The following is a 25292-nucleotide window of genomic DNA, read 5'->3' as shown; positions in this document are numbered from 1 at the left end:
ATCATTTTTAATTATCTTAATGCCTCTAAGGGCTAGTAAAAGGTTGTTCAACTTCTCCGAAATTTTTAAATCTTTTAACGTTGTAAGTAATTTGTAATAAATTACTTCTGAATGAAATTCTGTTTAGTTTTATCTTTATTGTTCTTTTCATTTTTTGATAAAAAAATAATACGTATTTTACTTACACTGCGAATTATGCATTCATACTTATCAAATTCATTTTGCATTTCAGCAACAACCAACACACTGTATTAATGCTTACTTTATAAAATGAATCTATTTGCTTTCTTAATAACATATTTAAGAAATCTTTTACACAAATTTAGTAAAAAAGGTATATAGGTTTTGTGTAAATATAAATTTAAAACTCTTGAAATTTTTGCTAGAGGGTTTGTAGGTAGATATACAGGGTGTCTCTTAATTTGACTATCAAACTTCTACAGGCTGTTCCTTAGTCAAAATTAATACAAGAAGTTCAAATTAATAAATAAATCAGTTCCGATTTCTTACAAAAACGCAGCAAAAACGCAAAAAATTTGATTTTTTTATATCTTGGAAAACCTTGCCTGAAATAATGTTAATTGAAACATGTTTTAATTTGGATATTTAATTTTTAAACTTTTCTTGAAGATCGCTGTGCGCAATGCGCTCTCGCTCCACAAGGCCACAGGCGATTCTGAATACTGAAATCCGATGTAGTAGTATTTACGTTTTTTCGATGGTGTTTACATTAGTTTTTCAAGTGTCAAAAATGGTTTACAACTTGGGAATTGTTGGATATCGTTTTAATTTATGGTGAAGCAAGACAACATTTGTGTTATGGAGAAGCATTTGTGATATTATGAAGCAAGACAACTTTGTAGAAACTGGGTAAGACGGGTCCAAATGTGTTTACATATCTGTGGACAAAATTTTGAACAGTTGTGGTAACATCAGTAGTATGTCAAATATTAATTAAAACCAAATATTAATTTCATTAATTAATAATAACAAAAGCGGCAAAATCAGTTGAATTTGCTGATACGATGTTATAAAATTGCATTTATTTCTTTCCTTATTCTGTCAGTTTTGTGTTCATTCATTTTTTGTTACACTTTGCCGCCGTGCTGGTCGCCGACTGCATTCTTTGCCTTGTGTAAGTTCTAAATTATTTGTCTTCAAATTATGCCGTACGTACAGGTTTTACCACACTTAATTGACTATATTTTATCGGAAATCACGTTTATGTGGACATAAAAATTTCCAACACAAACAGGTTTGTGGTAATAAATGTGGTAAAGACTGTACATTTGACGATTGTGACGGATCCATAAGGAACATCCTGTTGAAATTTAGCAGTCGAATTAAAAAACGTACCTGTTATATTCGTTTTATTTGCAATAATATATTTAGAAAAAAAACTTCTCCCCCTTTTTTAACTAAATTAACTTTAATATAAAAGAAAAAACATGGAATTTTCTAGTTTCATTTGCAATATTCACTTTCTTTTATGTATTATGATGATTGAATGAAACACAGTAACTTGAAAATGAGAAAATAATATTGAAGACAGTGGCGTACACAATATTTTGCCATGAGGGTTTAACGCTTTAAATCTCTTATCATTTAAATTTTTATCATCTTCGCTTTTGCAAAGTAGATTGGTGTAAAATACCAGTATAGAGTTATAATTTTTTAATGACTTCTGACTCAGTAATGCCTGCAAAAGGAACATTTGGTTGAAAATTAAACACATTCTTTACTAAATGTGATCCTTTTAACTTGCTAAGTTTTTAATTTTCCATTATTTATGCATATTTGCTTTAAGTACTGAGCAGCAAAATATTTGTCAATTTTAAAAGAATACCAATAACAAAGTATTCGTTTCAGAAGAGATTTGAAAGATTTAGTTTGGTTGGCAGAATATGTAGTTTAGAAAGAAATGCTTTCGGAAATACGGCGACGCACAAGTTTCATTAAGTGGATACACCTTGTGTGCTTCAACAAAGAACTATCCTGTGCCTCTACTGTTACTTGTAGACAAATATTCTAAAATATAGTTATATATCCATTGAATATATTATAATATAAAAAGAATACATTTATTTACACCGCTTACATAGAAAAAAATCCTACCGTTACATATTTATTTATTGGTGTTTTGACAAGTGAAAACGTGTATGAAATATACCTCGAGCTGGTATAGTTTGGGTACGATACAGATCACATTAAAGTAGAAACGATTACATGCGCACACACATAAGATATCTATGAAATATGCATATGAAAAATATGGAATTGTATATCTTATAGACGATTGTCGAGGGTGTATTCTTTAAAAAGGCTAAAAGGACACAGATTCGCAGGCATGCGGGATCTTCAACCGATACACTGCACGCAGACACGCCATCATCCGATGCAAGAATATTTTTTTGAAGTTGAAAAAGGCGCGAGAGAAAGTTGTTCAACTTAACTTGTTGTAATGGCGGGTTGTCGCTATTCAATTTTAGTGGATCGATCGATGAAATTTAGTTTGCACATCAATTAGTGAAAATGTACAATTACAATTTTAAAATAGCGTCAATTGCGGTTGCTTATGTGGGTGAAGAGATAATAACCATTAAAAAACGTAGCAAAAGTTCAAAGCGAGTGAACTGGTTCAAGTTCACTGGATTCAGTCACGTTTCAACTTGTCAATGAGTCGAAGATGACTCCACGACTTGATGAAGTTTATGCAGTCAATTTTGATCAATTGATCAATCAACTAAAATCGAGTCGTTGAGTCATGATTGAAGTGCTGACAAGTTGAAAGAAGGATTTTCAACTTTCAACATATTTTTTGCGTTTTTCATATCCAATAATTCTTTCATTTTTTTTTAACAAACCAATTATTTCTACACCTATCCGAACAACTGTAGTTGACTCCAATTGAAAACTGAAACGGTTTTGATTAAAACAGTGAACAAAAACAGATGCCTGAGGTAAAAACAGCGCTATCGAACCAAATTGTCCCTCCGTTTCAATATATGGGGTGCCAAAGTTTAAAAATATCTCATTTTTGCAATATTTTGAAAACTGTTGCACCAGTTAATTTGAAAATTTCAATAGTTGCGACCTTTCTTTTTTGCTTTACTTTGCTTTATACAGAGTATTTTTAAAAAATAGAATTAATTGACGGTAGAGGTCGCTAGTTGCACGCTATAAGTATGACCTATATCTTTTTGTTCTTCACATATTGACAACCTGGATCAAGAGTAGTGAAAGTATGCCCAATTTTACTTAAAAATCGTTACTAATGATATTGGGAGAAACAATTACTCTGCAAACTACAGCCCTGACCAGCATTGAATTACATCTACAATACTAGCAAGCAGCAGTTTCGTCAGTAGAACCACCAGGCATATACTCGTTTTCTACCAGTATGTCATGTAATAAGTTCTAAGATATATCTCTGGTAGTTCTGTTGACGAATGATTCTAGCTCGTTGCTATGTAGATATAACGGCTATAATTCAATGCTGGTCGGGATATTAATCCGCAGATAGTTGTATCCCGGAATACCAGTTAAAAATTTCGTACAGTGGCGGCATAGGTTTTGCTTTCATAGTACCAGCGAAATAACAGGTCGCTTTCTGCTAGTATGGCGATAACGCAAGCCTAGATATTGAATAGCAGTGACCATTCATAGATACTATGTTACCATCTCACCCATAATTATATTACTGTAGGTCATATAAATATAACCATTTTCGGAAAGGGAAACAAAAATTTGATTTAAATTTTAGCTTAGTCTCGTTTATCGTTAATAACCTCCTACCTCACATTTGTGTTATCCTGTTGTTATCATATAAAATTATGTAAAAAATTGGAAACATACGCACATATGTAAATTTCAAGGTACTAGGACTGATAGGTATGTTAATATTACGCAAATGTGTCTGTCCATAGACCACCTAGACTGGTTGTATCTAATTCCAATGCATGGGTACCAGTAAATGCAAACTGCGGGGAAGTGGAGTGTGCGAAGTAATCTGACTGCGCATACCTTAGAGCATATAGGTACTACAGGTCCGGCATACAGCCCTTACAAGTTCTATTAAATGCTTACAATTGTTAGGGAAATTATCAAATTGATGTTCATGCAAATTTTCAAATATGTTCACATTCAAAATTTTTTTTAATACATGATACACAATTTTATTTTTGTGTAGCTTTGGTGTACTGTTTTTATAGTTAATAAAAAAATATATTATTTTTTCTGTTTCATGAGTCATTTTGCTTTTTTAAACGACGTTTATTTTCAGCGGGTTATCTTTTTTTTTCTGTTTATTGGAAACGAAGGAAATCCGCCTTATTTCATATTTTAGTTTCTTCTTTCTTGGGGTATCATCACTAAAATGTTTACCTAACCTTTTCATTATCCGTAATATTCAAAGCTGACATCTAAGATGTACTATTAGGTCAGAATATGATGACTGCGATGTGGTAGGTTGGCTGATAGGTGACGTAAAAGAATCGAAGATTGGGACTGTTCATGTTCATAAAAAAGTATTAGTGAAGATAATTTCTGCAAAATTATGTGGTGAGCATTAAAATGTTCACTAAGTATTGGGAGAGTCCTCAAAGACTCAAAGACCAGGCAAATGTTAGTGGAGTGTTCTAGATCAAATTTGAACACACATAAAGTATAATTACTTATTATTTCTGGTAGATTTAATGTGGGAACTGCATTTTTTGCTAATTTGCGGACTACATTTTTGTTGAAAATTAAAAAATTTTCTTCAAAGTGATTATACGTGAACATATACGTGAAAATTTCGATGGTGTCCAATCCTGTTTTTTTAAAGCTTTCACCTATCTATACTTTATGTCAACATCCTTTGGAAATCTGTAAAAATTAAAATATTAGATTCGAAAAATCGAAGCAAGTATAAAAATTTGGTAATTATTTATTTTACCATAGAACTCTGATTTTTCTAATCAAATTTTGCCAACCCCCCTTTTCCAGGTTGCTGAACATGAATTTGAAATTAATTTTTTGTTATTTTTTCGATCGCAAAAAATAGTATCACATTAATTTTCAGCTCCCTCAAAATTATGGGAATTGGAAAAATTTCGTATAAATTGGAGACTACGTAAAGTAAATAATTATTAAAAATATGTTACAATCATTTATTCATTATTTTATTAACAATTTATAATAATATCTCGTTTACCATTGCACTATGTGTGCGAACAAAATTATAAAGTCAACCCTGGAATACTCTGACTTTAACCAAGAAATGGCGTATATAATGGCTCAAATTTATGTTTTATATGTTGCTTATTTTACTTATCTAGAGTAGGAAACTTTTCGGCTCTCTTCACCAACTTGTTCACTTCTATTTATACAATGTCTTACAATACATTTGCCCGTGAAAAATTAACTAATTATTGAAATCAAAGCGACACGTACAGCTAAAGTTTCCAGATACGACTGATGCCGGACTACCGACAAGGCTCCCAACTGCCTTCATCATAATCGCCCTATGTCTAGGTGGCCTATGTGTCTGTCTCCTGTCTACACAATAGTTAGTAATGTTAGTAATAGTTAATTAATGTATTCTACAACTATTTATTTAAATGTGTACACCTAATAATGTATTTAAGAGTTAACATTGGCGCCTTCGCCATAATTGTAAAAATGTATTTTTTAAATGATCATCGAAAAATGGTATATATCATTTAGTTGATATGTTGCTAAAGTTTTCTATTTTAAAATTTAAATTGCCACACATTGTGTAGAAAAAGGAAGGTAGTATTGTTTCTATATAAGTATTACTTATATTCAGTACAAAACAAATAATTGTTTTATATAATTTATTTTTTTATAATTATTATTACTTTTTGTAACGTAAAAAAAATAAAATTTTAGGACTTGCGTTTATGGTCATTTGGTTTATCCAATAAAATACGTATATTATTACTTATTACTTTTCGCTTTCTAGTATACCAAAGGTAGATACAAAGAAAATAAAGAGTTTGATACTTAAATAATTCTAGTAGGTACTTACTTTATTGATGAATGAAATAAAATATGATTTACAGGTGTCCTCTACTATTTCTTTGCAACCAAATATAAACTGTACCGCTTTCTGATTTCATTATTTAACATTTTAAAAATCAAGTTTTTCGGAACAACTTATAAATAATACAACTAATAAATCAAATGATTACACCTCGACTGCATGGCGTACCCTCATTCTCCTGGGTGTTTTCTAGGTACGTGCAGAGAATTTAGAGATGTTTTTATGGCTAAAATTAAGGTAATTTGGAAAAGAAATCATAGAAATTTTTGGATAGTTTATAGTAAAATTGCTTTCCTTTAATTTAACATTATTGAACATTAATATTTTACAAAAATTAAAAATGACAAAGTTGTAACAAATATTTTTTCAAACCCTTATAACAGTTTTTTTTTAATATTTATGGTTTAAATGATCTACTCTGTAGAATTTAAGAAAAAAACATCTCAATCTGTTCTGATATATATTTTAAACATCTTGTTAAAGTCCAATTTTTTCTGTACTTACGACAAATCAACCTGTCATATATTCGAGGATCTGCAGTAGATTTTTCCAGTAATGTTAAGTTGAACAACTTATAAGGAAAACGTGATATGAGCGAGAGATACAAAAATATAGATTTAGCAGCAATATCGGACAATGGGCAGGATATAAGACACACTTGAATGGACATACACAAACAATAAGACATGTCTGGAGGTCGTGCGGTCGCCTGTGATTGTCGCTCAGATTGCCACTTCCGGTCTTCATTGAAACATCCAAAAATAAAAATAAAATAAAATAAAATCGAGCTCGAATCATCAGCGGGGGTGCTTATTGGCGTCCGGCAAATAGCTGGTACTGGAACATCAAAAAACAATTATGCCGGGGTTATTGAAAGCATTCTGTCGGCGTAGCTACTCTACCGTACCCTTCTAAGTTATCGATAATCCAGACGGAATTGAAGACAATCCAAAATAACTCGTACAACTGTTACCATTTTTAACAAAAATATTGACAATCAATAATGTCTAGGTTTGCTATTCAAATAAAAACAATTAAATGCTTAAATAATGTCAGATGTATAATTAATTGTTAAGTTCATCTGTGACTTTCTTGCAGGTATCGGAAAAATGAAAAATGTTTTATTGTCTAATCTTTTTACAAGGATAATTTTTTTTTAAATAAAATCAAATGTTCATTGATTGCAAGCATACGGATATCTTCCTTTCATCCTCTCTCTCCTAGCAGGTGTTACAAAAAGAGTAGATTGAGCCATTAACCAGATTTTTTGAGAGAAAATAGTGAAATTTTCCATGGGCCATTTGTCTTATTCAAGATGCAGGGTGTCAAAGTTACTATTTATAAAAAATTGTATTAATAACTGCTTTGTTTTTTATTGAATACTAGCTCATTTTTTCTGTATCTACCCCTCCCTTACTTTTTCTTGCACATGTAGTTTGAATTTACTCGGTTTTATTATTCCTTTTGTTTTTTTTTTCACTTTTGCAAAATGTCTATATTGCAGCTTTGATCTTTGGACTCTGTTGTTGAATTTCCGAATATGTTTTAAGCCAAGAAATATTTTTATATAATTCGCATACATTTTCTATAAATCATTTTAAAGCATAGTAAAACTTCCCATTGTCAGCTGACCAGGTGGAATATACTCTTCGTGAACCTACCTCGAATGTCAAAAGTCATCTACAGATATTTGGTGTTGCTGCAAACTTTGTTCCATGATAATCCTAATAAATTTTGATCTTGCGACTCCAGTCACTTATCAGGATATAGAAATCGACAATGATCAAAAACTTATTAATGTTTCTGCTGATTTCTTTAAGTATACATTTATACAATGTAAAAAAACGTCTATTTTTAGAAACGTTTACTTTTTCCAACATAACGAAAACTTTGAGAGTTTATTCTGTCCATAAAGAAATCTACGTTAGCGAGAATTATAGACCGATAGTTAATATATGCAACTCTTCTAAGATCTTCGAAACTATTTTACATATCATTGATAAGTGACGTTCATCGAAAAATTACTTCAGTACAATATGCTTTTACGAAAAGTAGATTCACCACAACTAATCTATGACCGACTAAGTATCTGTGTGATGCTAACAATCGGGTCGACGTCATTGTCGATTTCAGTAATGTATTGGATAGATTTCATCATGATATTCTGCTTAATGCACTAGATACGATTGGTGTCTAACAATTTAATTAGTCTTAAAATTATTGTTTGCAAAACTCTTGCAAATGTTCGAAATCTATGATTTTATGTCAATTACACTAGATGGAATATAATTATCTTGTGTTTACACACCTTGTTTATAGTGAGACAGTTTTTAATAAAATACATGATCATGAGTTTTCATGCAACAGTCTCTTGCAAAATATTAATGACTACTACACTACTTCGAAATTGGTGGTGCAAAATCAGACCTATGGTAGCGAATCTCTTTTTATCCGCAAATTTTTGGATCTGTTGGATAGGTTTTTGTATGTAGTTTCAGTTTGATAATTATAAAAACGAATTACAGAAAACTAAAACTACATTGAATTATTCCGGATTAGGCCAAGTGACATTCAAGGATATGGTAGACATATTCAAGATTTAACGTAAACTGACTGTTATTAAGTTTAATTACGTGATTAGTTAACAATATTTGCCAGCCCTTTCAAATTTATGTTTTCATTTGTTTCTTGGAATGTAGCCAACTTAACTTATATCCAAAGAAGCTGCAATATCTAAATAAGTTGCACATCTTTAAAATAAACCGTGCATCAATATTCTATAAGAACGGAAAAAATTAAGGACATAAATGATATGTTTATAGAACAACCCTTTGAATCATAGGCGTATATAGGAACGCCTATGATACAATGTCTACTCACCCTAACTCATCCTTATTTTTTTACCAAAAATGTGAAGATATCCATATATGTATTTTAAATTTTACGCTTTGTATAGCTTGAGAAAGAGGTCCTAAAGAACTGGTATAAGGAAAATCTTACTACGTTCGCTCAACGAATCTGCTGAAAAACCCTGTACAAAAGCATAATTTTCTCAGGATTATATTGATATAAAGGGTTGAATGGTCTATTCCCAGTGATATGGGAGTTAATAAGTAAAAGAGTATTTCACATTCATAACGTTTTGAAAACATTAAGCTTTTGACACAAAATCGTCCTATAACCTGAGAAGATATTATATCTAGGTAATTAAAGAAAATATTTAGGGTGTCTGATACATTTCAGTTGTTCTTAGTTAAAGTATAAACGAAAAGAGGAAAAGTTTTAAATTTTAAAGTTTGAAAAATCACTCTGGGATTCAATGCGATGCTCTATTGTTTTCTTGTTAAAAAATTCAGTATTTTGTTCAAATTTTGCCAATGAAGCATTTTTTACTTTTCCAAAACGAAAGTATTTATTGCATCTATTATTTTCAAGTGATAATTTGTTATTGTGATTAAATTTTACTAAAATTGAAAAATTTTTAATCATAATGGTTGGAAAAATATTTCAGAATATTTTCTGTTATTGCCAAAAAAATTAAAATGTTGTTTCTTTTAGTTTTTGTCATTCTAAATTGAACTGACGTAGGTAGAAATGTAGGTAAATCGTTTCTCCACTTTTTGAAGATTTGTGTTTCTGTTTGGAGTTATTTTGGGATTGCCCATTTTTCCATGTTAATCGATTGGACTATGAGGCACAACCTCACGAATACGAGACACGCCCTCCCTCTAAAATCTGCAAATTATACACAATAATACATACGTTGGATTAAATAGTAGTTCAAAGTTCCTCACATGGTTGGAGAGGTAAAATTTATTTATTTATACACATTTTACTTTAACAAAGAATGAGGGCGCGTATTACACAATCTCATTTAAGTAGAAACTGGTAACGTAAGACAAATATAACAGTATTTTATAAAAATAGAAACAATTTGAAATACATCTGATTATTGTTTTATGAGTTAGGCAGAATATTGGAAATATTTTTATTTGGTTATAAATTATTACTCTCCTTATTTATGCATTTTTCTAATGGCTAACAGTGCTCGTGGAAATGCCTATTATCTTCTGAAGGATATTTTTTGATATACTATAAAAATATTTTCATTTATTTTTGAAGATTGATGCAAGTACGTACCTTTAAATAGTTGAAAAAAATTACTAATTAACATAAGCTATATTTTGTACTCATTGCACATGAATTCTGCTTGATTATTTTGCGTGCTATATAATAAATTAAAAGGTGGTAGTGGTGCTTGTCTTAAAAATTGAGCATGGAAACTAAATACTCACCTATGAACTGAATACTAAAGTATTTGAAATCCGGATATCAGGAAACCTCTACTGCGAGATTAGCACATTTTTGATTATGCACAAAAATTCGGTGTTGTTAAAAGACTATAAGAAAATATATACAATATGTCTACGGTTAGAATTTAAAATTAAAAAAAATAAAATGCGGTTGGCGTGGAGAATTTTCATCTTGCATGTGCATGGTGATCAGAAAATCGATAAATATAAAATCGTTCAAAAATAAACTGCCTTTTGTTCAAATATAAATTAAAATTAAATAAATTTTTTGCTGTAACGTAAGCATATTAAGAATATCTGTCACTATTACTCAAAAACCCTATCACTTTTCATTATGACGGTTGTTGTCAAACTTTTAAGATAAACAAAAATTTCTTTCAAGAATGCCTTTTTCTCGTAAAATGAACAATAAAATTGTTTTACTGACCGTTTCAATCAAAGTAGGCCGATTCATACACACATTAAAATTATAATATAAATGTCAATTCTAAGCAACTTTTCTTAATAACGTATTTCTGTATTGTTAAGAACAAAGGCAGTTTATTCTTGAACGATTTTTATATTTACCAATTTTCTGATCACCCTGTTCATGCAAGTATGTGAATAAACACGTATCAAGAAACAATTAATAATACTTATACTATTAAAAAAATTATCTGCGAAAAATAAAATTATCGATTCGAGAATTTATTTTGTGTTATTTATGCTATACAGGGTGTCTCATAATTAATGTGCGATACTTTAGCGGTATATTCTACGATAAGATTATTTTTTCCTATAAACAAGGGTCGAAAAACGCTTCCTAAGGGAGCTACGCCCCCCTAAAAGGCGCTTCAAGAGATAATATTTTTCAAAATATTCCCAAAACCAGTTAACGTATCATTATGAATTTTGGTATGTTGGACATTCAATGAATGTTCTAACAAACTACACGAAAACTGTTTAAAAATTTTAGTCAGGGGGTGTCTCAGGCAGGGGGCTCACGGGTAAAATGCATCATACATCAAACAATGATAGATATGAGTTTTTCACAAAAAAAATGCAGAATTTTAATAATATAGACATTCAGTTTGTGTATGGATTTTGCATTTTTCTTATATTGAATTTTAAGCTGAGCAAATAGAGCTTTTGGCTTTTCAATGACATAATATAGACAAGAAAAAATTTCTAAAACAACCTCAAAAATCTATATTTTAATTTTTTAAATAAATCTGGCAACATCGCATAATTTTCGAAAAAAATCTATGTACATGTCTCAGGTTCACAATTTTTGTGTGACTGTCTTGTCGATATTGAAGGACAGTATCTTCTCTTTTTTTCAGAGAAATGTAGGTACCTAATATATTAATAAAATATTAAGGCCCCTGTGAATAAAAAAAAATATTCTTTCATGAGATAACACAGACCAACAAAATTTAACTTTTTTTTGGAAGCAGAAACTTGAATATATATTTTCGAAGGATTTAGGTGCGCTGAATCCGAATCTGGCAGAAGAATTATTGCTCTATCACGTCAGGTTTTTGAGATATCCTAACCTAAAAGTGCAAAAAATACTGTTGAGATATCACATGTTGAAATTTTTAAGTTTCTCAGTTTGTTAATATGCGAAAATCTATTAAGGATCCCTTAGACATCAAGCAGTCGATTGCAATTCAGAAACTTCATACCCATACGGTTCGTGGGTTTGGAGTTGGTGGGCTTGGGGTTTGTAAGCTTGGAGTTTGTAGGTTCGGGTTTTGTGGGATTAGGGTTTGTGGGTTTAGGGATTGTGGGTTTGGGGTTTGTGGGTTTGTGGATTTGGAGTTTGTGAGTTTGACTTCGTATGTATTGAAGGTTTCTGAGTATGAAGTTTCTGAACTGCAGTCAACTGTTTGACGTCTAAGGGATCCTTAGTAGATTTTCGCATATTAAGAAACTGATAGACTTAGAAATTTCTACGTGTGATATCACAACGAAAAAAAAAGAAGAGCAAATTCAACAGCTTTCGAAAGAGGGAGCCTTGTACTTTTAAATTATATGTATTTTTTTAAAAAGACCATATGGCATTAGTACATAACCTCAAATATGATAAAAAAAGTGTTTTTGCACTTTTAGGTTAAGATATCTCAAAAACCTGACGTGATAGAGCAATTCTGCGCCCAGATTCGGATTCAGCGCACCAAAATCCTTCGGAAATGCATATTAGTGTGTCTGCTTCTTGACCCTTGTTGACCTGTGTAGTCTAAAAATGTTAGATTTCATTTGAATCTTGTCAGTCATTTAAAATAATGTTTCTTAACTGTAATTTTGGCTTTCCATCTCTTAGGGACTTTTAATTTTTGTTTCAAACCATTATTTATTGTTTGAAAGAAGAATGAACGTAATACGTGTATAATTTTTTAATTAATGTATCTTTTGCGTATTATCTAACAGACGTACTTTACAAGATTTCTGTGTTACGTTACCTTCTCATTGTACTTAAATGATATCTGCGAAATCGACACGTGGTTCTCGTATTTATCTAACACCAAAATTTAATTAAACACACAAACACTGCAACGAGTACAGCGGAGGCCTTTCCGAGAACATGTACCCTCATTAGAGTTAATCCCTTAATTATTACACAGACCTCAGCCGTATGCGTTAAAGGTATCCGCAGTCAAAACTTGACAACGGCTACGTCGTCGCGTGAATGACACAGAGTACATACATGTTTAAAATGACCGAATTTCGAGGCACAAGTTTTGTCTGAGGTTTTCCTGAGTCACTGAACTAATCTACTTTGACGGACCAACTGGAATAGAACAGTCTTTGAAGTTCAGTCTCGTGAGCAAGAGGGATATTGGCCGTCCGATGCCGAGGTGGGTTTCGTATCCTGATTTTGTACCACTGCCTGATACGTGTTTCAATAGCCCCCGCCAGGTGAATGAAATGCACGACAGAGACAAATGACTTGTGTGGTTAAGCAGGAGTGTAAGTGTTATTACGACTGTCATACGTACGTACATTCAGCTAAACGTTATATTCAACGAGGGACATTTCCTAACCGTGCTACTAGAGAATGTTCTGCCGTTGATCGGTTGGTGTGAAGAGGTGAGTCTTACCATGCCGGAGCCGAGCTGCTGCAACAGCCCCGAGCCTTGCGAGCCGCCTAGAACTGCGGATGGCCGTCTGGATCTGATGCTCTGCATGCTACTGCTCAACAAGAACGGGACGCTGCTGCTCGTGTTGGGCATCGAACCTCCCTGCAAACAGCGGCACAAGGGTGCGTGTGAGACGGAATGCTTTGATTTATCGGGGTAACCATCACACTAGACTATCTAGATTGTGTTCGGAAGCTGTGCAAAGTGCAAGTCTGAGTACTGGGGGGCGATTTATCGCGAAATAACGGTTGAAGCTTAGGACGCATTGAGGTGTCGTGTCGTGAGGTTGCATCATTTTAGATAGAAGCTTACACAATAAAAGTAGCAGGGTAGAGATAGTACACAGACGACCCCAAACGAATTCTCATCCTGCTTTAATTGTAAACTAAGTAAACTTCATATTTAAAATTTTTTACTTTATTTCAACACTTACGAATTTGATTTTTATCGCAATAACAAATAAACAATGATTGTCAAGGAAACTATTTCATAAGCAATTGGATCGTAATGAAGAAATGTAATATTAATGTAAGTATGCATTAATACTATCATCATATCATGTCATCATATTAATTAATTAATATTGTTTGCGACTTCAGAAAAAATGGTATGTGTAATGTGTACCTCGTGGTAAAACTACAATGAAATCTAATAAAATGAGGTTTTAGATTGTATGATTCCCAGAATTTAAGAAAAATTTAAGAAAACCAGTGAGTATTGATATAAGTCTATATTATTTAATACTATTTATTTAAAGTAATAGAATATATTTTTACTATAAATTGCTTCTCTAAAATTTGTATTTTCCTTTTTGAATTTAATTTTTAATATACTTTGAAGCATGACAAAGGACCCCGCAGGTTCCTTATGGAAAATGCCTTTCAGCCAATTTTAAAACTTTGGATTTGAATAGTTCTCGAAGCGTAGATAAAAAGTTATCATAAGCACTAAGCTGAGAAAATTTTATTTTCCGAGATATAGTCGATGAAAGCTAGGAGTTATAGCACCGCCAGATATAAATTAAAGACTCGTAGCTTGTAAGGTCAAATGAAAAGAAGCCATGTAATCTGTCCCAAACACATGCTCCTTGCGTTATCGGGGTCACTCAATCCGAATCTGCCATCCATTCGGCAGTGCGGATGAGTTTCACCTTTCGGTCAATTAGAAATAGATGTATACAACGTAGGTATGCCTTATGACGATCACATATTTCTGGGTACAACTACATTTATTTTTTTTCGATCGACCCCGGGGTTGTTATATTACAATATTAATGTACATTGAAAAAAAAACCTACGATTATTTTTTATCTACGCTTCAAGAACTATTTGAAGTCACTAAACTATCGGCTAAAATCGATTTTCCACAAGGAATCTTCATTTGACCTTGATGTGAGCTTAGAACTCATCTGTATACCCGAATGGATCGCTGATTCGGATTCAGTAACCCCGACAATCTAAGAAATACAGTAGAGCCTCGATGATCCGAACTACCAAAAAACAACCCCTGTTCGGACTGGCGGGGCGTTCGGATTATAGTATGTTAAAAAAAGGCAAGTATATTTTGACAGAGTATATTTATTGAGGTGCCTACTACAAGATACATATTTAAACCACGAAATATACGTTACTTATTCATAAAGTCATCAATTTTAGTTTGGCGGGTTCTATTTATTGACCAAGAAAAGGCTTTGTCCCTCAAATTTTGCAGCATCATCTTTTCGGATAAAGAAAAGTAATTTTCGTCAGCTCAATCCAAACAAGTATTCAGTGCTGATATAGCTTGTGAATGAGGAATTTTCTTGACGTTTAAAGCAGAAGTATTGTCAACAAAAAGCTCGTCAGTCTCTTGCCTAAGTTGGGCTATGATCTCATCATCAGTTATGGGTTCTGTGCAATTCTCCTCTTCGCTGATTGTCAAGAAAGTGGAAATGGTTCCTTCTGTATATCCACGGTTGCGTAGAAGACTGAGTGGGAGATTGTCTTCCACGTCAGAGCCATCGTTTTCTTCTGATCCATTTTCTGCTTCATTGAATTGGTCAGGCCATAGAGGCTTCCAAGATTTTTTGATGAGAGACGACGACACGTGATCCCAACATTGCGCTAGTGAAAAAATTGCGTCTTTAATTGTGATGCTTTTAATAACATCATGTAGTGTTAAACTTTCATCATCTTCTTGTTGCGCAAAAACTTGAATCAGCAGTTTCTTCTTGTAATTAATCTTGACATTTTGAATTACGTTTTGATCCATAGGCTGAATCAAGGGTGTGCAGTTTGGTGGCATGTACAGTACGGAAAAATTGCCATCTTCTGTAGTCAGATCTTCAGCATCTGGATGTCCGGGCGCATTATCTAGGAGCAATAATGCTCTTTGTGGTAGACGTAATTTCTTCAAATGACGTTTGACTTCTGGAACGAAATGTTCTCTGAACCACTCCAGGAAAATATCTCTAGTTACCCAAGCACGCCTTTGTCCTTGATAATGCACCGGTAATTTTACGGATCCAAAAGATCTTGGCTTTTTGGCCTTCCCTACGACTAGTAACTGTAATTTATGATTCCCTATCGAGTTTGCACAAGGCATAAAAGTGATTCTTTCTTTAGATACCTTGGATCCAGAAGCACTAGTTTCAGCAGAAGAGGCTAAAGTTTTATCTGGCAGAACCTTCCAAAACAATCCTGATTCGTCTGCATTGTAGATTTGTTCAGGACAAAGGTCTTTTTCTCTTATCTCTTTCAAAAACTTTTCTTGGAATGGTTGAACAGCCTCCGCATTACTAGAGACTTTCTCACCTGACACTTTCAGCTGCCGTATGCCATGACGCTTTTTGAAATTATCCAGCCACCCTCTACTTGCACTGAAATCAGACCCTGTTAGTTTTTTATGAAAGAATCTGGCTTTATGCATTACGATTGCGCATGATAAAGGAACGTGTCTTCGTCTTTGCTCTAAAAACCAAGTGAAAAGTGCTTCTTTGAGCACTGGATTTTCTGGCAATTTTAGCGTTTTTCTTAAACCTGGACCTTTCTCGGTTTGAGCTACAAACAACCGTATTTTCTGTTCTTTTTTCCTTAAATCAGTAATTGTCGATTTTCCAACACCATACTTAAGGGCAAGAGAAGTTCCAGACACTCCATCTTTCAAACTATCCAGTATGGCACACTTTTCAGCTATAGTTAAAGTTTTATGTTTGCGTTTCGGTGTAGGAACCATTTTTATAACCTCTAAAACATGTGGCGCGCGAGTTTAGCACAAAGTAACGTGAACACGCGAGGTAACTCATTCGCAACTGAAAACAAAACATAAGATCAGCGGCCACGATAAGAGAGAGAGGGGGGCAGTCGGCAGTTCGGATTACAGCGGCGTTCCGATTAGCCTGAGTACGGATTATCGAAGCTCTACTGTATGTGTTTTGTACAGATTGCACGGCTTCTCTTCATTTGACCTTACTATGAGTCTTCTTCAATTTATACCTCGCGGTACTATAACTCCTACCTTTCGGCGACTATATTTCGAAAAATACAATTTTCTCTGGTTAGTGCCTATGACAACTTTTTACCTAAGCTTCGAGAACTATTCAAATCCAAATTTTCAGAACTATCGGCTGAAAGCCATTTTCCATAATGAACCTGCGGGGTCATTTGCTTTTAGTCTTTTTTATTTGCATTTTGCAATTTTCGTCATCACAGGTAACTACGATAACGTATTGATCCGATACAATAATGTGTCCTAAGCTTTACATAGCAACATGCCCAAAAGGAAAGTACTTTTGTCATGTTCTCTTGAAACAAAATAATGTCGTCTTTGTCATACATCCTGCTATACCGGGACTTGACACCAACTTTGATATTTTAAATATAATGCCATATTTTTTATTGCATTTTTGAGTGTTACATTTTTTTTTAAGCAAAAATACGGCGGGTAACTGAAATACTTGGGTAAACTTATCAGTAAAAAATATCCCGTAATACAAACATTTTCTTATTACACTTGGTTAGAATGCACAATTTTCGAGATAAATGATAACATGTATAGGTACTTCTTTTCAAAAGTGTAAAAACATGAAATTATTTTTTAAATAAAATTTGTTATTATTGAGGCAATCTATGAATGGAGTTAAATATTATTTACATGGCTTTCTTTAACTGTTATTAACCCCATATATTCATTAAATTTCGCACACGCTCACAACACATGTTTAAAATAAATTTTATTGTTTGTTCGACCAAGCATTTTAGTTACACACTGTATATCAGTACTTTACAAGAGAGCCATTTTCGCAAAAATTTTGATGTCTTCTTTTTATCATTGCCATTTGCAGTATTGCCTTTAAAGGCGTCTAACATATCTTAAATAATCGAAGTTCGTTGAAAGGTTAACGTAAGTTACTTACCACCTTAATTAGTTTAGTTGCCCTTTAATTTGACTGCTAAACTTCTACAGGGTGCTTTTTTATCAAGGTCACTAAGAAAAAGTGGTTCTAGGCAACCCCTTGGTGCGACTATGCATACATATGAGTTAAAAATATTATCAAGAGGTTTTTTCATGTCGCTGTGTTGTGTTAAGTTCGATGACAGAACCTCCTGTACAAGTTTAATAGTCGAATTAAGCAACTCCCTGTATAACACTCTACTTATCAGAAGGTATTTATTGCAAAACGGTACTGGGAAAGAAGCAGCATTTTGGTAAAACAAATTTGGATAATTGTTGAATATAGTGAAAATTAAACAGTAACTTGTATTTCTCCTATTTTGTTTCATAAAATGTTAAACAGTAGAGTTTTCGTAGGAACGCCTTGAGGAAATATTTTTACGTAAAAACATTTTTTTTTATTAGTTAGTATGAAGACATCGGCTTCGTGTTTAAGGTCTTATGTTAAGTAGAATGGTAAATCTCTCACCACTGCTTATATCCTCAAGATTGAGCTCACTAGTGGCGTATTTTACTTAAGTTTTGTTTATTTTGATCACAAACGTACTTTTTAAAATTAAAATAGGACACTCAAAATTTCAGTCCCTTCGGAATTACTGTAAAATGTTTAAAATTACTCGAATTACAACTTGTTTGTTTTATATATGTATTTTTAAAATATTAAAATTTTTAGTTTCAATTAAATTTATTCAATATTTGAGCGTACAAAAAACGTCATAAGCACTGTGGTCGTTAAATGTCTTACTGGTTTCGGACATTTTGGACGACATATCCTCAAACCAATAAAAAAACATTATTTAGCTACTTCGCATTATTTCGTCGTTCAAAATATACTCTTAACTGGTAATTGACGAAAATCGAAAATTTTCCCAAGACCTATACCAATTGTTTTAAAATTGATAAATTTTAAGTTTACAATAATTCCAAGCGAGCTCATTTTTTTGGTCACATTTCAAATTTCAAGTAGTACATTTTGTGGCATCGTCATCGATTGATCACCAGCGCATTCGCCATCATTTAGAATACTCAATTTTTTCGATTCTAGTGCATGCAGTACTCAGCCTTACGTGTGAATTAGGTATAGAAGTTCTTGTGACCGAGGTGTCTACTTAAAATTAAATACAAATACTCACTATCATGCTCCGTGCAAGCTGAATAAAGACAGAGCGAAATCAACACATTGCACGACATGATCCAAGCGGTCGGACGGCACAAATGAGAGAATGAGAATATGATTAACAAAGTGACAACAACACTGTGAATGTGTAACATGTCCGTGGAGATGTCCAACGAGACCTCTCCACGTGTGCACGACCCCATCGTCGACAAAGTTCAGTATCTGGTCATGAAAATTAAGAGATACGATTGTCGGGAAGTTTGAAACGTTTTACTTTGCAGCGTCTCGGTACTTTTTAGATCTGATATAAGTGGTAGTGCGCATTTTTCCACTTCCTATTGAAGTATCCACTATGATATGATAATTTCGTAATTTGTTTTTCCAATTAAACGTTTTAAATCTTCTAGATTCATTGAACAAGTAAATTCTAAAAAAAAAATAAAATTTGTGAAAATATACACACATTTGCTATAAATTTTTCTGTTTATATAAAATTATGTTTTCCATTTATACTTAGTTTCAAATAAAAAAAATACCGAGAGCCAATTTTTGTTCGGCACTAAAAGGGGGATTACAACAAACAGTAGTAAAAAGTCACTGGCGCGCATATGTTTTAATTAAGTTCACATCATTTCCTACATCCACGCTGCTGATGGCACGATAAAGTTCTAGTTTCGAGCTCCTAATAAGAAATTTATGTAATACAAATTTGCCAAAGAAGTTTATTTATAAGCCATATCCAAATAAATACACTTACATTTTCAATCTCTTGTATCACCCCGTCTACGATGGATAGCTGGAAACAATTCTGCGGACTAGATTGCTCAACAGACGCGTTGTATAAAGTTGTTTCCCGATAAGTTGTTATAAATTAACGACATATTGGAGAAATACCTTTTTGGTAATTATTGGGTATTAAATTCAAATTTAGACTTATGGGGATAACAAAGTTTAAATGCCCCAGATTTAATCTTCGATCGGAGTTTGAGGAGCGTTTTGAACGGGCGATCAGTGATCATAATTGTTGCTCTAGTTTTTGTCATACGTACGGGTAAACCAAAGATATACAAGATAGCTCGAAATCCTACGATTTATTATAATTTTAACGCTTAGCTAACTGAGAAAAAAAAAGACATGTGGCAATGAATATGGTTTTAAATTACTAAAAGGAAATAACAAGAATGGTAATAAATGTCTTTAATATCAATATTTGTTAGTATTACTTTTTTAAATAACCACTTTAATTTTTTTGTATAAGAAAATTTAATTATCTGCTTTCTAGTAATATACTCGGCAAGACTACTACTACTACTACTAAAGGCCTAAGAAAACTGTTGTAAGTCCTTAGCTTAAGGTAGGGTAGGTCAAGTGGTTCTAGGATTGCCAATGGTTATGTAGCTCTAATGAAAATCATATGAGGTCTTCTGCTAAAAATCTATATAATATTTTACCATATCCCAATAGTGTGAAGATGATGCCTTTCCACATTAAAATGCGACCTATGGCAGTCATCTTTTCGCCCTTATCATGCCAACATCGATTCCAAAATAAAAGCGGGATATCTTATGATAAGAAGCAGTAGATTTCCTCATTTCATTTAATAAATTGAGAAATTTTACCATATCATCATAGTAAATCAAAATCTTAAGAGTTTAGCGTTTATTTTGCAATAGTTTCACAGATGTGAATTCTCAACTTATTTCACAGAATAAACTACAAATTAATCCTAAAAAACTAAGAAAAATATTAATGAGCTCTTGGTAAAGAATTTTGGGAAATACTGGAAAGGTAGATCTAGTAAAAGCTGATGTTTGCTGTACCTACCTAGAACAATATGGAGTGACGATAAAGTCTCATTTGTTTTCGTTAAAAGTCGCGAAGGGCAGATATCTGTTACAAGAATTACATAGTCACGTTATTTTTATTGGGTTTTTACGTTAGATCTAAAAAGCGGTTATTGGCAAATTCAACTCGTCCATATGAGAAAGAAAAAGCATAATTTTTGATACGGACCGGTTTGTAGTAGTTCAACGAGATGCTATTTGAACTTTGTAGCTAAGTTTGAAAGACTTATGGAAAAAATTCTACATGGTATGACTTAAAAGACCTGTCTTGACTATATTAACGATATCATAATACTTGGAAAGAATTTTCGTTTCGATCATTCGAAAGAGTACTTATTTCAAAATCTAAGAGAAGCTTGAATGAAGCTAACTCCCAAGAAGTACGTGGTTTTTAAAAGGTGTCGAGTACTTTAGACCAACTAGAGGACAGTAAAACCATCTGGAAATCCTCTTATCATTAGAATAATCAATTACTTAATTATAACCTTTGAATACGTAGGCTATATAGTATATTAATTATGTTTACAATCTCTTATACTGTTGTAACATATAATTTCTTCAGAGAGAGTGGCACAAGCCGTTGAAGCTTGTATAGAGTGTTGAGTTTTTTATTTAAACCAACTGGGATATCTAAACTCAATTTTACTGTAACTTTGTCGTCGTAGAAGGTGTCGGAAAAGTAAAACACGATTTGTTCACTTATTTTCTGTTTTTTTTTATCAGAAAAATAATCGGACATCGTATTTTAAAGACACGAATACCAATTCTGTTTTTGTTGTAAAACATTTATATCAGGGGTGTCCAAATTATATATATTTCAATGTAATTTTTCAATATAATCTCCGTCTAATTGGATGCGCTTAATTCACCTTGACACCTTTTAAATAATTTTTTAGAACTATCAGCAATCCATCGGCTTAGGGCTCATTTTACGTCATTTAAATCTTGAAATCATTTTTCCAGCAAAGATTTTCTCAACTATGGAAGTTGATGAAAATCACTGGGAGCTACGCCTAGCGAATATGGTGTAAGAGTACGAGAGATAAATATGATAAATCTGGAATAATTTCCAGATTAAATTTTTTAAATTTCGTTCGGTGTACAAGCAATGTAAGATATTGCATTGCTTGTTGCTAGGCTAGGTTGGAAATAATCTACCTCAATTTTCTCACTACACTCTTTTAGGGAATGCTATATGTTTCCAAAATTCCAAAACTTTGAAGACAACACTCGTATATTCTTATACATATTCCCCAGGATTACAGATACACTTTTGTATGTCTACCTCTAATTTAAAGGAAATATGGTCAAAAATAAATGAATATTATGAATTATTTTTTACTTTTGTGATATCTTTCCAGACAACAAAGTTACAGTCTAATCTTTTTACATGTGTTTCTGATGATCTTGTATAATATATCTGAAATTTTGTCATAGTTACCATATAAAAATAATTAAAATGTGAGTTTATCGTGTGATCTTAGAGCACGAAAATGACGAAGTTGCAGTACATCTATAAATTTTTTTAACCATAACTAGTTAGTTCACAAAATCAGTCACAAATTTAGTGTCAATTGAATATTGGCATATGTTATAATAAAGGCATTACTAATTTGATGCAAATTGTAACTTTTGGTTACTATTTGCTAATCTGGTAATACATAAATGAAACCAGTTACAAAGTAGGCTGTAATTCATTCCGCAGGCGATAAAGTTATACTTATACTGTCAATATTACTGTACAATATTCAATACTGTGCGATATTACTGTGAGACTGGAAGATATTGAAAGGTTGTACATTTTTTTTTAATATACAGAGTGTATGCTTAAGTCCATATCATAAATTTTAGGTCCAAAACTGGTTTAAGATAGAGGGCTTTAAAGTTTTTAAAAAATATCACATTTTTTCAATTATCTTTGAATAGTCCAATCGAATTTGAGTTTGAACGTAAAAAAATTATGAGTTGATATTATATTGCACTTTATGACGGTGAAGGGTATGTAGAATGATAATATGAAAAAACTAACTCGAAAGAAGTGACTCTAACTTGGAAAAAGGCAAATAAGTGTCAAAATTATGTGTTTTTTAATTTTTTTTTTGCTGCCCATGAAAATCTAGACGACCTATCGGAAAATTAGTTGTTTATGTTGTAGGCAATTAAATTACCTACAATTTATTAAGGTACCTAAAGTTATATTTCACCAATTTGTTCACTGTAAAATAAGGGTTGAACGCGGTAAAATCAGTTTTCGAAAATTGCGCATTATTATTGCAAGAAGCGATGGATGTTGACGAAATTTATGGAAAAGACAGTAATCAATCCAATGACCAACGTGTATGCCAAAGGCCAATTCGATGGAATTCATGAAATTGTTGCTCCAGGTATTTCGTTCTTTTTTTTACTAAACGTTAATATTGTAGATATAGGTTCTAATTGATCCAAAAAAAAAAACGTATCGAAAACGAAACATTTAAGTTTCTCTTTGCAACTGACAAAGTAGGATGTGCAAAACAAATTGTTTCAGCAGCTCGGGAATTCGCTATTTTTGCAATAAAATACCCTCCACCGTCATACACTGCAATGAAATGTCTACTAATATTTTTTTAAGTATTCAGGGTTTATGATCTAATCTGACTGGACCATAAACTTGACAAAACATGTTTTGAACTTATTTGAATTAGAGAATTAAAATAAAGTAAATTTATATAACAAGTATTTGAATAATTCGATGATCGTTAGAAATCCATGAAGAAAATGTTTTTTTCATATAAGTCCTTGTTTAAAGACAACCCTCAGTATTATTGTGCAATAAAATATTGTACAATATTATTGATAAATCTAAGGGACCACTTAGCGTCTGAAAATCATATTTATAAAGTAACCTTTAACATCAAATTGCAGATATAATTATTTAATGAGTGCTTGGTGAAGGAGGAATTTGTTGGGGTTCAAATAAAATTCATTCCATTCCCTCCTACACCAGCGTCTCTAGCAGTGACACATTCAAGCACGTGTATCTCTCAATTTTACCGACTCAATTATCGGGGGGGACCAGATACTGGACAAAACAAAACACCTCACGACATTAAGGGGACTTACATAAGACGACGGCACCGACAGGCTCGAGCCCTCTCGGGACACCGAGCTGTACCCTATTGCACCCTGAGCGAACAATCGCACTCATTCAGTAAATGTATAACGTATGCGTAAACAATTATACATTTCGACCTTTTGCATCACCTACAGTCTACACGAAAATGTGTTGAGTTTTATAACTGATCTGTATAAGTTTGTAGGGTAGGTAAGTGGTACGTGTTGCAAAATGTCTTTCATTTAAATTTACAAAAATTATATATACCAACATGGAGATACAGACAGCGTTTGAAGCAGGTCGAAAACTAGTTCAAGTCTCTACCAGCTATGTTAAGCAGTGATCAAGATGTAAGTCATCAAGCAATCGCCTGATTTCTTATAGAAAACAATTTTATTGAAACATTATATACACTTCAGAAATAGTTCACGTGAAAAACTATTAAATTCTGGGTAACTTTTGTAATATAAACCGGTTTCGAGAAATTACTGGTTTTCGAGATATTTGAACCTGAAAGTTGAAAGAATTGTTGAAGTTGAAGAACTTTTTTAAATTTTGAAGAACTAAATTGCGCTAGTTAAAAGGAACTTTATTTTTTAATGAAACACAGTTTTTTCATATTTCTAGATTATAAAAAAGGTAAATCAAAAGAAGTTCAAAATAACTGTAACAATGAAAATATCTATCATACTGATTTAATTAACAAATATTTTTAGCAGAATTAAATACCGATGAAACAGAATTTTGAAATCCGATAAAATAAAATTGAAAAGTCCAACAGGGAACTCGACCAAATAATAACAAAATATCATTTCAATCCAAATTTTGTAAAAATTGTAACAGTTTTGCTAAAAAACTATTTTTCAGCTCAAATACATATTTGGGAAGGCAGTAACTCTTTTGAATGTAACGAAAGATACTGAAATCTGCCAAACTCTAGGGATATCTTCCTTAGTTTGTTTTAAGCCAAAAAGGTATCAATATAGGTCTGACATAGGTTACTATGAATTCAAATCTTAGGTTTTTCTTTTCCTTAGGCTTTGGAAAAATTTATGTACATCACTTGGTAGTTGTCATTTGATTCAGTTTTGCTGTTTATTTCTATAGTTGTCATTTGTGGGTCGGCTTTTGGTGTTGATTTGGATTTTTCAGGCCTGTGAGGTTTACATATGTATTTTTATTAAAAAAATGAAGATAAACAATAAAAGAGCTAGCAGAATTTTACAGTTTTTCATGTACATTTTCCGTTGAAAAATACTTTGGATTGCTGCTATGAAAAGCTTCCTTTTAGAGACATTGAATTGAGGAATTCTGAACGGAACAAC

The 25292-nt window shown here is 32.5% G+C and overlaps 1 protein-coding gene across 1 annotated transcript in view; it reads right to left on the bottom strand.

Annotated features, from left to right (window-relative positions):
* Positions 1-6856: 6856 nt before the first annotated feature.
* The window catches only part of LOC108914740 (SCY1-like protein 2), a 260423-nt gene continuing 241987 nt past the window's right edge, over positions 6857-25292 (bottom strand). The window contains exons 13-16 of the mRNA XM_023455315.1: positions 23976-24038; positions 19046-19063; positions 13443-13583; positions 6857-6883 (exon numbers count right to left, since the gene is read on the bottom strand). Coding sequence (XP_023311083.1) covers positions 6857-6883; positions 13443-13583; positions 19046-19063; positions 23976-24038 — 249 coding nt within the window. The remainder of the gene's footprint in view (positions 6884-13442; positions 13584-19045; positions 19064-23975; positions 24039-25292) is intronic.

The sequence above is a fragment of the Anoplophora glabripennis genome, unplaced genomic scaffold, assembly GCF_000390285.2.
Source record: "Anoplophora glabripennis isolate ALB-LARVAE unplaced genomic scaffold, Agla_2.0 scaffold607, whole genome shotgun sequence".
Classification (NCBI taxonomy): Eukaryota; Metazoa; Arthropoda; class Insecta; order Coleoptera; family Cerambycidae; genus Anoplophora; species Anoplophora glabripennis.
Note: the sequence above shows the minus strand (reverse complement) of the source record. Positions and strands in the feature narration are given on the sequence as shown.